At 36.1% G+C, this 13802-nt stretch overlaps 1 protein-coding gene across 2 annotated transcripts in view; it reads left to right on the plus strand.

Moving 5' to 3' along the window:
- Positions 1 to 5835, plus strand: part of FGD4 (FYVE, RhoGEF and PH domain containing 4) — a 129258-nt gene extending 123423 nt beyond the window's left edge. For both annotated transcript variants that reach the window (XM_089527852.1, XM_089527853.1), the window contains exons 12-17: positions 9 to 39; positions 325 to 420; positions 2079 to 2204; positions 3591 to 3731; positions 4564 to 4704; positions 5109 to 5835. In XM_089527852.1, coding sequence (XP_089383978.1) covers positions 9 to 39; positions 325 to 420; positions 2079 to 2204; positions 3591 to 3731; positions 4564 to 4704; positions 5109 to 5372 — 799 coding nt within the window. In that variant the 3' untranslated portion in view covers positions 5373 to 5835. The remainder of the gene's footprint in view (positions 1 to 8; positions 40 to 324; positions 421 to 2078; positions 2205 to 3590; positions 3732 to 4563; positions 4705 to 5108) is intronic.
- Positions 5836 to 13802: the final 7967 nt, after the last annotated feature.

The following is a 13802-nucleotide window of genomic DNA, read 5'->3' on the forward strand; positions in this document are numbered from 1 at the left end:
TTCTTTAGTTCTGAACAAGACAAAGAGGAATGGATAAAGGTAAATGTTCCTTCCTTCTTAAAGTCTTTTCAAGAACTTAGTTATTAAGATTTTTTATATTTCCTGCAACTGGCTAATATTAGTATCTTGCTGAAATTTGTCTTATGTTTTGTGATCACTTTACAATTAAATGTCTAGTGCTTATAGCTTTAAAAAATTAACTAATAGCTGTAGTGTTATCAGACCAGCTTCTGTTTCTCATTGACCTCTTTTGATTTTCCATTAATTGGCTAGATGTTGATGCAATTAAATCTTGATAGCTCTTATCCCTTTCATTCATTTCAGGCTCTCCAGAGTACTATAGATGCCTTTCAGCAGAGAAATGAAACTTTCAGAAATGCTATTGCAAAAGAGTATGATGACATGCCTATTGAAGTTTCTGTAAGTTTAAGCTGTAACAAAGAAAAACTTGTGCAATCTAGACATCATTCCTTTCCCTTGTCTCCCTTGGTATTCCTCTTCTATGTGTCTTATGGCATTTTTGAATTCACATGTTCCCTCATGTAGATTTATATAAGGATATATTATTAGTAATAGCATTATGCCTTCACTATGTACAGTGCTTTTCAAAATAAAAGATAATAGGGCTCAAAGAGCCTATGGTTTACCATGTGCGGTAGGTAAACTAGAGAGAAGTAGAGGCGAGAAAAATGGCAGATTTGGATTCAAGGCATGAGCAGAAATCCCTATTCTTAGGATAGCTTCTCTAGCTTCTGCACTAACAGGATGTTTCTGAGCATATCTATACTAATTCAACTCTTTCAAACTTGGGGGTGTATCTGATGAAGGTCAAAACTGTTATGTGCAGATAAATGTGTATTGTGTTGTTGTTGTGTTCTTTCAAGTCATTTCCAACTTATGGTAACCCTAAGGCGACCATATTATGGGGTTTTCTTGGCAAAGTTGTTCAGAGGAGGTTTGTTATTGCTTTTCCCTGAGGCTGAGAGAATGTGAATAGTCCAAGGTCATACTGTCTTATTAACAGGTACTGCCATTCTAGTACTCAACTGTTCATTTCTCCCCCTCCATTTAGAGTCCCCTCTTGCAATTTTAAACTGTGCATATCTATATGTTCAGTAATCCTTGCTTCTTTTCCTGTTTGACATTATTTAAAAATTAATCCAAATAAACAGATTCTAGAAGAATGGAGTAGACAGAGAAGATAGATGCATAGAGGGACAGAAAGTATTATAGCACAGATGCAGATTCTTTCTTCATCAATAACAGTGCTATATTTCTTGAAGGCTGAAAATACTTACTTATTTTTACTTGCTAAAACAGAAAACAAGAGCTTTTGTTTTGCCTATTTACAGATTGTTTTAGTAAGTCTAGTTAATTCCATTCCCTCCCCCAAGTGACCAGTGTGGTGTTCATCAAATACTTCTGGATTTACCATTGTTGTGGACTGAACTTGGTGCAGAGCTGCCACCTAAACTAAATGCCACCTAACTAGATGCACAGCTGCCATCCCTTTCCCCAGTGATGTTACGCAGAACCTACTTGGGTCTGGGCATCAACAGTTTCAATATTTTCCAGCCTTGTATCACTTATTTGGTTGTTGCTACACAGATGGATGAGAGCCAGTGTGGTGTAGTGGTTTAAGCATTGTACGAGGACTCTGGAAATCAGTGCTCAAATCCGTGCTTGAACATAAGAACCCATTGGGTGACCATGGGCAATTCACAGTCTCTCATCCTCAAAGGATGGCAATGGCAAACGTCATCTGAAGAAAATTGCCAAGGAAGCCCTATGATAGGGTCGCCTTAGGGTCACCATAAGGTCAGAAATTACTTAGATGTACACAACAACAGCAAGAAACACAAGTGGGTAAATACAGACTATCAAGACATAATGCTTTGTTACCGGTACATGGAGTAAATTGAATTGGTAAGCCTGCCACTGTAATTTTCAGTAGCATCTGCACATTAATTGGAGGGCCGAACTAGGTCATTTAGGTTTCGGAACACCTTGTGATGCTGATTATTTTCTGTGCAAATAATACATCAATATTTGTCCTCTCCCTTTCCTTACCACATCAGACTGCTGAGCTTGGGAAGAGAGCACCAAGATGGATACGAGACAATGAAGTGACCATGTGCATGAAGTGCAAAGAGCCCTTCAATGCGCTGACAAGGAGGAGGCATCATTGCAGAGCATGTGGGCATGTAAGTACCAAGCTGGAGTTACTCATTATTTAACAGTACTGAAGCAGCCAGTGTGTTCAGAAACTCCATCTGGTGGTGGTTTCAAAATCCTGTTTGGCTGATGCATAAACACTGAAGCGTTTTTTCTTGCTGTACAAAGAAACAAGAACTTGAATAACAGCCCACTGTGTAAATCAAAGCTGAGCTCTCTTGAGGACAACTCACAACTCTTTATATAACAGGGTTTCTTTAGCAATTCATGATTTAGTTCCAGTTGAATCCCTTTTTATTGCCTTCATGTTGAACTGCCTAAAATAAAAACATAATTGGCTTTGATTCATTTCCCATAAGTTTTCGGTACTATCTGCTTCTCCTGGAAATAAAGTAAGACACATTTAACTAATTTCAATTCCCTTGGAAACCTTTTCCTAGGGTGTTTATTTAAGACTTCACTGCATACAGAGCATTAATTCAAAGCCTTGAATTCAGAGAATAAGAAATCCCCAGATTTGGCATTTTGTTCATAAACTGAGAAATTTTATTTTCCTTGTATAGTGTTAGTGCTTAAATCTTTTTTTAAAAGAAATATATTTTTAAAATGTTTGTGCATCTTGCCTTGAGTAGTCCCCAGATCAGACTAACAGATTAACATGGTATGTATTCTTATTCATATGTTAGTATGTTTCTCAAAATCAGGAGTGAGAAATGTTGACCCTCCTGATGTTTGGGACTAAAAGTCCTGAACTAGTTGCAGTGAGTAGGGCTGATTAGAGCTGTCGTCTAAAACATGGAGGACAAACATTTCACAATCCCTACCACCAAAATATGATGTTTGGCCTACTCATTTCATTCAAGAAGCACTTGAAATTCATAAACTAGCTTTTGGATCCAAGTAGTAATGCTACTAGTATGAGTCAATATGGTGTAGTGAACTGAGTGTTGGACTACAGCTGTAGAGACTAGGGTTTTAATACCCACTTGACCATGGAAACCCATTGGTTGACCTTGGGCAAGTCACAGTGTCATCCTAAGAGGAAGACAAAGGCAAATCCTCTCAGAACAAATCTTGCCAAGAAAACTCTGTGATAGGGTCCCCTTAGTGTTGCCATAAGTTGGAAACAATTTGAAGGCATACAGCAATAAAGCAGTGCTAGTAGGGTGAAAGAGTAATCCTCATTCTAGCAGAGGACCTAATGGGTGGAGAGCCTTGCTTTGGAACAAAATTGGATTTCTTTCACTTTTACTTGCTTGCATTCTAGAATTCTATTTGCTTGTAATTCTAGAAAATGTAGAGAGACAACCATTTTGCAAATTGTCACTGAAGCTTTCTGAATGTGTGTGTTTGGGAAGGGTCAAACATAATTGAATATAACGTTGCTTAAAAAAGTAAATTTCCTTCCTTTTAAGGTTGTTTGCTGGAAATGTTCTGACTACAAAGCTCATCTTGAGTATGATAGCAATAAATTGAACAAGGTTTGTAAAGACTGCTACCACATTATAACAGGGTGCACAGACAGTGAAGAAAAGAAAAAGAGAGGCATCTTAGAGGTATGGTGTGTAATTAATTGTTTCATTACTTGATTCATATAGTTGCTTGTTACTTGGGAAAGAGAGTTTGCTGGATGCTTTCATAGCATATTCCAAACTTTGGACCAGAGTTGAATCTACCATTCATATCTTATGCTTCAAGGGCCAGGAAACTTGGTTGAAATGGAGGCCAGATTACTACTTCCCAGATACCCTCCACAAGTTATATGATGTTAGAGGTCAGGATGAGACCAACAGTGTTTGGGTGCAATCACTCCCTAATGTGATAGGGTCTCCAGCAAAGGCATCATCTCCTGCGCCTTTTCAGGAGACCCGGCTTTATTCTGTGGACTTTCCCTGGCTAGGGAAACCCTGTGTGGAGTAAAGCTAGCTCCATAGTTGAGACCCTGTCTGGAGAAGCTTCAACCAGTACCTCTATTAAGACAACTTCAATCATTCAGCATGCCTCCCAATTCAGGAGGACATCAGGTCTGCCCCCCATCACCTTGAAAAGTTCTCAGCCAGCAGCTAGGCTCTTCTGCCCCGTAATCAAGATGAATGTGGAGTAGCAGAAGCACTGATTTGTAAGGCTACATAACCCAGTACTTTTTAAAAGTTGCTTTTCTCTAGCTTTGAGAATGTATTTATAGAAAACAAAAGGCCATTTCATAGCTTTCAAACCACATTATTTGGAGAAACAGCAAATTACTGATTCAACTATCAGGATAAAAAAATCTTTTTTGTTCTATGAGCCCTTTCTTTACTGGGCTCACTAATATTTGCTATGACATCTGAAAAACTATGCTTTAACTATGTTGAACTGAAATGAAATACTTCTCTTTTATCCATACAGATTGAATCAGCAGAAGTGTCCGGAAACAGTGTAATATGTAGTTTTCTCCAATATTTGGAAAAATCCAAGACCTGGCAAAAGGCTTGGTGTGTGATTCCTAAACATGAAGCCCTTGTATTGTACATGTATGGTGCACCACAGGTATGTAGAGAGAATATGTAGGAGAAAATCAGAATACAATTAAATTCCTTGCTCCATACATAGAGCAAGCTAATAGCTAATATTTGGAAACCGGGATACCATGTTTTGGAACTGCCACAATGTTTTGCACACTTCCTCCTTCCTTTTGTATTTAATGGTCCCTTAGATGCATATGTGGCCTGTAAAGCTTCCATCTTGCTAAGGACCACCATAATGCACATTTTTTTATTCTTCCAGCATCTGTCTGCTGGTTAGCAGGGTTGAGAGGAGTATGTAGGGAGAGACTAAAATCCTGCATTTTAGAACTTCATTGATTTAAGAATTAATGTGAGTTGTATAATCAGTTAACAAACTCTTCTCCCTTTCATAATATCCAAAATGTTTCTTTATTTCTGTTTGCTTAGGATGTAAAGGCTTCGGCTACTATTCCATTGTTGGGTTACACTGTGGATGATACTCCAAGAAGTGCTGACCTCCCACACAGTTTCAAATTGACTCAGTCCAAGTCTGTACACAGCTTTGCAGCAGACAATGAGGAACTGAAGCAAAAGTGGCTGAAAGTTATCCATTTGGCTGTCAAGGGTGAGACACCAGACTGTCCAAATGATCTGAGGATGAGTTTGGAGGATCAGCATGAAAGCTCTGCAAAACTGGAATTTGAAGCTTGAGACAACAAATGGTCTGTAGGGAATATTTTTTCCCCTCCACACAAAGTTGGTTTGACACTACTTCAGAACAAAAAAGCCAGCCTTCTTAACTCTATACCATATTTCTTAGCACTTTATGTTGGAAAAGAAAGAAAGAAATGTTCATCTTTTAGTGAAAATTTTCTTATATTTATGTTATGTCAATAAAATTTATGTACAGAGCCATTCTACATTTTCTTTTTTATTAAATGAATGTCTTGATCAAAAAGTTACCAATATTACTGTACTACTCTTATTTCCAAGAAAATTGCTTTGATATGAATGCTGTTAGGAAATAAATGGTGGCTTTCATAATGATGTCAGTCCTGGTATATCTTGGTTGCTTTCTAGTATTCATAGCTGTGTGCTTAAAAGATATACCTCCTCATTGCCAAAATAGAAGTGTAGTGGAATGTAAAGACAATTTGGCTTTTTGTTATCTAAATTCTAGCACTGTTTACATTAACTTGTATATAGATTCTATCATTTAAAAATAAAACAGTACCCAGAGTCTCTAAAATTTCAAACTAGCTATTTAAAAGGAACTCATTCCTTTCCACTTTAAAATAAACTAAACAATAAGTACAATATATAATATTTGCAGGGTATGGTATTATAGGGGAAATATGTTATATTTATTTCTAATTTTTGACTCCAATATGTTAGGATCCTTCTAGCCTATTGTAAAATAAAGCATGCTTTTCCTGAAAATTTGAGCAGGGGATTCTAAATTAAAAGCAACTAATGACTTATTTATATCTTATGGTATCCATATTTTTATACAGTAATACAAATCTTTAAAAAGTAGCAGTAGATCAAATGGCATGTAATGGGTATGTAAGTTCTAGCTGTGTTTTGATTAAAAAACATAATTTCTCTTCTAAGTCCTGTGCCTGTTACCTTTGGAAGATGGTACTACCTTTTTTAAAATTACAAGTGCTTCAGTACTTAACAGCCTGGTCTTAAATGATCATTTCTGATCATATACTTTGCCTTTATAGTTGGTCACTAACACCCAGACCTTAATCTTCTTGTTCTGTTCCGTTTATCCACCCTGAGACTCATGATTGAGAGAAAGACACAATGTAAATTAATAATAATAATAATAATAATAATAATAGTAATAATTGCTGTTATTCAAACATCACCCCAAACCACGGTTAAGTAAGAATAGGTATATTTTATGTGTCTAGATGCATGGACCATTGTTTGTAACTGGCCATCAAAAAATCTCCAGTGAAACCATGCTGAGTGCATAGTCTGATGTGATCTTTTAAACTGGCAGATTTTATATGTTTAAAACTATTCCTCTAGGAATATTTTAAATTCCTCTGGGAATAGGGAAAGTAGAATGCTGATCAGAAAAATGATGAGAACCAAACAAACTTTTTAAAATCATAGTTTCCCTGATTTGGAAGCTTCAAACTGGTTTGAGTTCCAGATTTTGGTTAGCACAAAGCATGATTTGGTGTGATACCTGAACTAAGTCTTTGTAACCCTCATAAATCTTAATACTGCTGTATTGACTGTATCATGTGATACACAAACATTAAAATGGGTGGCAAATCTGGCACTTAACTTTCAACAATTGCATGCACTATCTGCATGTATGTGAACACTAATTTTGAGGTTATCATTTCTTGCCAAAACCTGAGTGCTTGGATCTTACTTTAGTATTCAAAGGGATCTTTAGATAAGTATAAGTTAATGCTGTACTCCTTTACCCAGGAGCAAGCCCCATTGAATACAATGGCACTTATATCTGAGTACTCGTATGTACTCATTTGGTCTGCCAATAATGTTTTGTAATATTGAATCAATAATTGATAAAACCATAATAACAGCTCTACATTTGGGGGTGATAACAGTATATGTGATAACTTAAACTCAAGGAAATAGTCTGATAATTGGAAAGTAAAATATCTAATATCTAACTGGAAAAAAATAACTGAAGTATCCTTTCCTGCATAGTCACCATTCAGAAATACTAAATGAGAAAATGATTATTAAAATTTTATTTGAAGATGTGTCCATACAGTCAGCATCCCATTTTAAAGACCAGTAATGCTTATTGTATGCTTTGGGTTTAGTCTTGCTCTCACTTTTGCTCAGAGCTCTCTTTCCAAATTACCACTAATATTTTTGCATATTCACCCAATGCCTTCCAATATAAGTTTTGTTCATCAGCAATGTGATAAAGAGGGAAACAGGTTAACATCCACATTTATTCTGTCATTCATTAAATGAGTGCAAGTACTGTCATACAAGAGAGCCAGCATGGTGTAGGGTTTTGAGTATTGGACTGTGACTCTGGAGAGCAGGATTCAAATCCCTGCTTGGCGACAGAAACCCACATTTCCATATATATATATTTTACATATGGTAAAAATTCTTAATACAAAAAGTTGAAAGTAGAAATTATTTTTCAGCCAGTGTGATTTCTGAGCTTTTTTGAATACCATCCAAAGCCTTATGTTCAGAGGATCTTCCCAGTTATATCTGAGGGAAAATCCATACTTTCTTGTCTACACAAATGTGCCAGATCACTTTCCTAAGTGAATAGCAAACCCCTGCATACAAAAGCAGTACTACCTCTGTGCTGAATTAAGTAGGCATCTGCCTTCACTTTAGTGAAGGAAGCAGTTTTGAATGGACATTTCCTTTTTCTGCTTAGGGCTTTCCCCTTCCTTCTGACTGGATTTTCAATGATTGTTTTACTTTCTGAAGGCAGGGGTTTCTACTTTGTAACAAGTTTAGCCATATATAAAATGTCTCTTAGAACTTCTGATGAAACCAGTTGTGTTAATTGCTGACAACCAAGAGTGTGTTCTCATATAATGCTTTTCCTTGAAGCATCAGCCATCCCACTAAACTATTGCAATTATGTGAGGATGCAACACAATGGTCACATGTGGGATCCTGCAAGAAATCTAGCATTCACACAACAGTTGAAATACTTCTTTTGTAGGGATATTAAATATGTAAATCTTCTAACTCGTTGTATGTTTCTGATGTTGCCTTCAGTGCAGAGTTTCTCGTTGACTGTTAACATCTCAGCTAATGTTTTATGTTTATAGTTTTAACCTGTATTTTCTTCTTTGTGATTAAATTAGCTATTACACTTCTCCTGTAAGGAGACCTGGAGGTTAGAAGTTTTCAGACGTAAAATATACAGGTTGAGTCTCCCTTATCCAAAATTTGAAATCCAAAGTACTCCAAAAACCAAAACCTTTTTCATGGGTGGCTAAGATAGTGACACCTTTGCTTTCTGATGGTTCACGGTACACAAACTTTGTTTCATGCACATAATTATTTAAAATATTGTATAAAATAACCTTCAGGTATAAAGTATTTATGAAACATAAAGTGTATATGAAACATAAATCAACCTCCAAGATATCTTATTACTTATGTACATGAAAATCCAAAATCTAAAACGCTTCTGGTCCCAAGCATTTCATATAAGGGAGACTCGGCCTGTACAGACCTTCCTTCCTTCTTTGAGAGAAAAGAACTGTTTCTGTGTTGTGTTATTGTAACATGTTCCTGCTTATGCCATGGATCTCAGTTATGTTATATAGTTCTCAGTACGATATGGTATATTTTTTATCCCTGTGAGAGTATAATTCAGGCTGACAGGGGTAGAGAGTTGGGGAAGAGGGAAACGGACAAGCACAATGAGTATTGTCAGAATCCATTTTGCCACTCCTGCATCTCAGGTGTGGAAATGGAGTGGGGAACCTGTGATTTTTTAAAAGGCACCTCACTAAGCACTTAATATTTAGGAGGAGCATTTCTTTTGATGCAAGCAATTAAAAGCACACATGCATAGAGGCAAGCCTCATGTAAATTGATGAGATAGTAAGGTTGGAGTCCTTAGACTCTTATGTAAAGCACAGCTGATCGTTACTTGCAGTGAGGATGGGTTAAAGATGTTATAATCTGTTTCCTTACCCTGTCCTGACTCTTAAATATTTTAAGTCACTTTAAAAAAAACACAACCCACAGTACTTGGAGGTTGATGGGTAAAAACAATACTTTAATTGATTCTTCCCCGCAGCAGTCCCGCATATTATGAGCAGAACCAGATCATTTGCTGTCAGCACTCCTAAGCCTTTACCTTATTTGAAGGAAGACTTTAGGACTTCATTGGGAAATACAGGGTTTTGTATTTTAAAACTGGACTTTTTGACTGAGGAAGTTATTCTTCTTCTGACCGACAATGTGTTTTACTGGTTCAGCACTAGAGTTAGCACACAAGAAAATAATGCAAGAATTATATCTGCAGAACAAATTTCCTTAATGCTGAGGAGAGGCAGTTTTTTTTCCTGAATTGATGCCTTGTGCCCTTGTTCTTTTTGCCCAGTATTTTTTTTTACTTAAGGTTAGATGTTCCTGTTTTAAAATACAAGACATTGATTAAAAGAAAAACAGTTTTTGATACAGCTATGAATTCTGTTGTTGTTTTTAAGCCATTATGACTTAAGAACATGTGGGCATGTTCTTCATGGGCTTGTCATTTTGAATGGATCTAAAGGTTTGGAAAATGTAAGTAGAATGCCTAAGTTTATCATTTGATATTAAGGTGGTTGTTTAGTTTTTGTGAAGTGAATTTAGATATTTAAACAATCTGAGTTTGTACTGTTTTTTGTGAAATTCCCTCAAGATCAGTTTTCTGTAATGTTTTGCAGTTTTGATATTGCTGGCATTTCAGCTGAACATTTGTTGTAAATATGTTTAAGTAGTGGAGATGAAATGATAACTCAGTGTCAACCATGATTAGCAGCTGGAGCCACTCTGAGGAATACATACTCCCTTATAGCCCCACTTCCCACCACTTAATTGTTGTCAAACCTTTTGTTGGCACTAACATAACTGCAGATAATAGAGATTGAATCAACTCAGGAATAAAAAGCTATTTCACAATGCATTTTCTGATGCTGAGCGAAAAAAACACAACATCTTGATAAGGATTAACAGCAGCTAAAGATGGTTTCATATAAAAATAAACTGCTCAGCAGAGGAAAGGGTGAAAAGTGATAGGGTGCAAATTTGCATCCTTGAGGCTGTCCCAAAGTTTGCAAAGTATGATTAGCCATAAGTTGCTGCTTTTGCACTGATGAACTGACAGTGTTTCAACTACTTGAACCTAATAACCACTTGAGTCTTAAAATACACTGTGCCAACACATCACTCTCTTCATTCTGTCTTAAAACAATATACCATGACAAAAAAACACCATGTTTACTCTGATGTTCAGGGCCTACCACACATTACTGTTGGTGTGCAAAGTCAAGCTAGTTCTAGTGAACCAAGGCACTGAACCAACCCCTTTGAACAGCCAAATTGCTAATATTAAAACTGCAAACATAATGCAGTGTGCATCTTTGCAGGGTGTATCAAATGTAAAAATTAATCTGAATATTATCCATAAATGTTTGCATCATCATTTCAGCTTGTTAGTAAGCAAAATAGCATGTGACCTTGCATACAGTATAAAATATTTGTTAGTTTCTTTGTTTAATTATTTAAATGTTCGAATTTCTTGCATTTCAGATACAAGTTGGTTTCTAAATATATTTGTTATTTCATAGCTGAAATTGGCTTACTTGCTTTAACCTTTTTCTTGTGCCGAACAGAATCTACAGCTGGCTGTCAGATTAAATTGACATAATTTTGCAGGAAAATATTAGGCATCATCTTTCCAAAGTTTAGTAAATTAGAGTCTCATTGCTTTTGGTGGGAGAAATAACTTTATGCCAGGACAAATGGGGGGAATCAATGAGTGAAATGCACAAGTAATTTGATTAAGCGCAGGGATATGAAATATAATTATCTAACAAAGTGTAATACTTTTTCTGTTTGATTCCATTATTGCTGCACATGAATAGCTTGAATGATGAAAGATGTCTGTAGTACAGTGCCATTTTAATAGCTTTCAATTTTATCCCTGAAGTATATCTTTATCCTTAAAATGTAGTTCTGATTTCAGTGGCTTTCACTGCATTGAGTGTTTTCCTGATTAGAGCTTTTCTGTGTTTGGGATGCAAAGCAATTATGTGTGGAGTCTTGTTTTTAGGGCTAAAACAAGATTCATCGTGCTAATGTTAACACTAGCAGATGTCCCATTGCAATTAATTGTTCTTACCTGTAAATGGCTTTCTTCCTGCAGAGGAAAAAAGAGAATGCTTTGTTCCATTGTACATTGCCAAAGACTACAGAGTATGCGCACTCATAAACAGGTCTGTATGTACAAATGCCCTTGAAAAGAGGAGTCACAGTTTGCATACTTCTTGTCAGATATATCACACTGAATTGAACTGCAGGGAAGCTAGTCCTGCTGATTTAGTTAGTGAATGCAATTTTGCTTAAATAATGCAAGCGACAAATGGCTCTCTGGGCAGATTTAAAGTGAACATCCTGCTTGAAGCATCAGGTGTGCATGTGGTTAGATGACACTAAAAGTGAGTAGAGGAATTGCTAAGAGGGATTGTGAAGTGAAAGAAAAGCTCATTTAAAAAACCAACAACAAACATCTTAACTGTCCTATTGGTAGTATATGCACAAAAAGATACATATATAACTGTCCTGGCCGCTGAATTCAGCATGCAAAGGAATTTCAGATATTTACACAGCACACACTGACCTTTAATTCAAACCCTATCAAGTTTATAAATGGTTTTATTTGTGAGCTGCCTTGGGTCCCTTTCTGGGAGAAAGGCAGCAAAAAAAGGGAAACAAACAAACAAACAAATAAATAAATAAAATCATTATTGTCAAAGAAAGCATCATCACCTGATATGATTTAAAATACAAACTCAATGCACCTTCAGGACACGGTATCCTTGCTATTTTTTCAAATGGAATTAAAGAACCTTTGACCGTTCAAATGCTTTGGACTCCCAGAAACCCCATAAAGATTTATGGGAATTGTGATCAAAAGCATTTGTGACTAAAAGTTTCCTACTCCTACTTTTGAAAAAAAAAACCTGTTATTTTTAGGACATGTTGTGGTGCAGTAGAAGTACAATTAAGATTTGCATGTAACTGCATCTACCCCACAATATATAAAGTAGCAGCATGCATTGTGTATGGTGTACAAACGCATGTCAGTTAGCTAGAACTAATCATAGCTTCTTAGGGTATACTTCCACGGAGTATGCATTTTAGCCACCTCTCACATTTATATGATGGGCATAAATCCGTTTCTAAATATTTATTGTGTATTTGCTAGTGCCATCTTTAAATTCTTTTGTATTTGAAGTGTGAAGTCACTTTGGGTGGAGCCTTAATTTTTTTAAAAAAAATCTGATACACATATAGGTTGAGATAGGTTGTAGGGAAATAGTATTCACTCTGGAATACACTACTCAAAAGCTACTTTTTCATGTTCCTTCCTAAGATGTGCCCTGATCTTTGCTTATTAATTAAAAAGTAGTCCTTTGTGGAGTCAAATTAAGGGTCCTTATTCCACTTCCAGTGACACTAAGGTATAACATGGGTGTTAGTATTGGTAAAATTGATTCACTAATTTGTAATCCCTGAAATTAGCAAGAGCCTATTATGTATACTAATTAAAGGGAAACATTCAAGTGCCAGTTTTGTAACTTGTTTGTAGTGTTCGCTTTATTTGTGTTTATTCCTTTTCCTTACTTTTTTTTAGTGAGTCCAGATTTGATTTCCCTCCTTAATAAATCTTTGTGTTATATAATTATGGTGAGTTGGATTCATATTGAATTGGGCTTTACACTGGTCATGACAAAGAAATCTCATTCATTTCACTGGGTATAGTCTGGATTCGGCCCATTTATAACAAGCATGACCTGCAATGCTAAACAAATATGTGTAGAAGAAGCAGGATCTCAGAAATGTATCTGCAGTTTGTTCTCACTAACACGAGGAGAACCCATGGAAGTGACTTTCTTGCCTTCGTTCATGTAAGCAACCTTGGCAAAATTAAATAGGAAAAAGATAATCAGTAGTTGGCACAGGTCATGAATGTAAGGGTGTCTTTCCCCCAATGGATTATGCCATCCCAGTTTAAAAGGAATTATAAAGAGAAGAAATATGTTGGATTTCATCTCTTGTTTTCTTTGTCTTCTTGTGTTGTTGTTTTGGTAGAGCAATGTGGTAAGGCAAATTAAAAATTCTCATAGTACAAAATAATTCCTATAGTGAGAATTCTGGCATCCAGTTTATAGCAAATAAAAAGGTATCCAAATTTTTAATCTGAATCTATGAACAGTACAATATTTTATACACAAAAGTAAATTGCAGTCCATTTGAAATGAAATTAGCAAGTGTCGATTGTGTATATACAGTAAAGGGAAACCTACAAGTCCCATTGTTGTGGCTCTTTTGCAGTGTGTGCCTGAGTGGTTGTTCCTCTCCCTCCTTTTTCAAAGTGAAGAG

This window comes from Sceloporus occidentalis, unplaced genomic scaffold (assembly GCF_023333645.1).
Source record: "Sceloporus occidentalis isolate IW3139 unplaced genomic scaffold, rSceOcc1.0.p SCAF_5, whole genome shotgun sequence".
Lineage (NCBI taxonomy): Eukaryota > Metazoa > Chordata > Lepidosauria > Squamata > Phrynosomatidae > Sceloporus > Sceloporus occidentalis.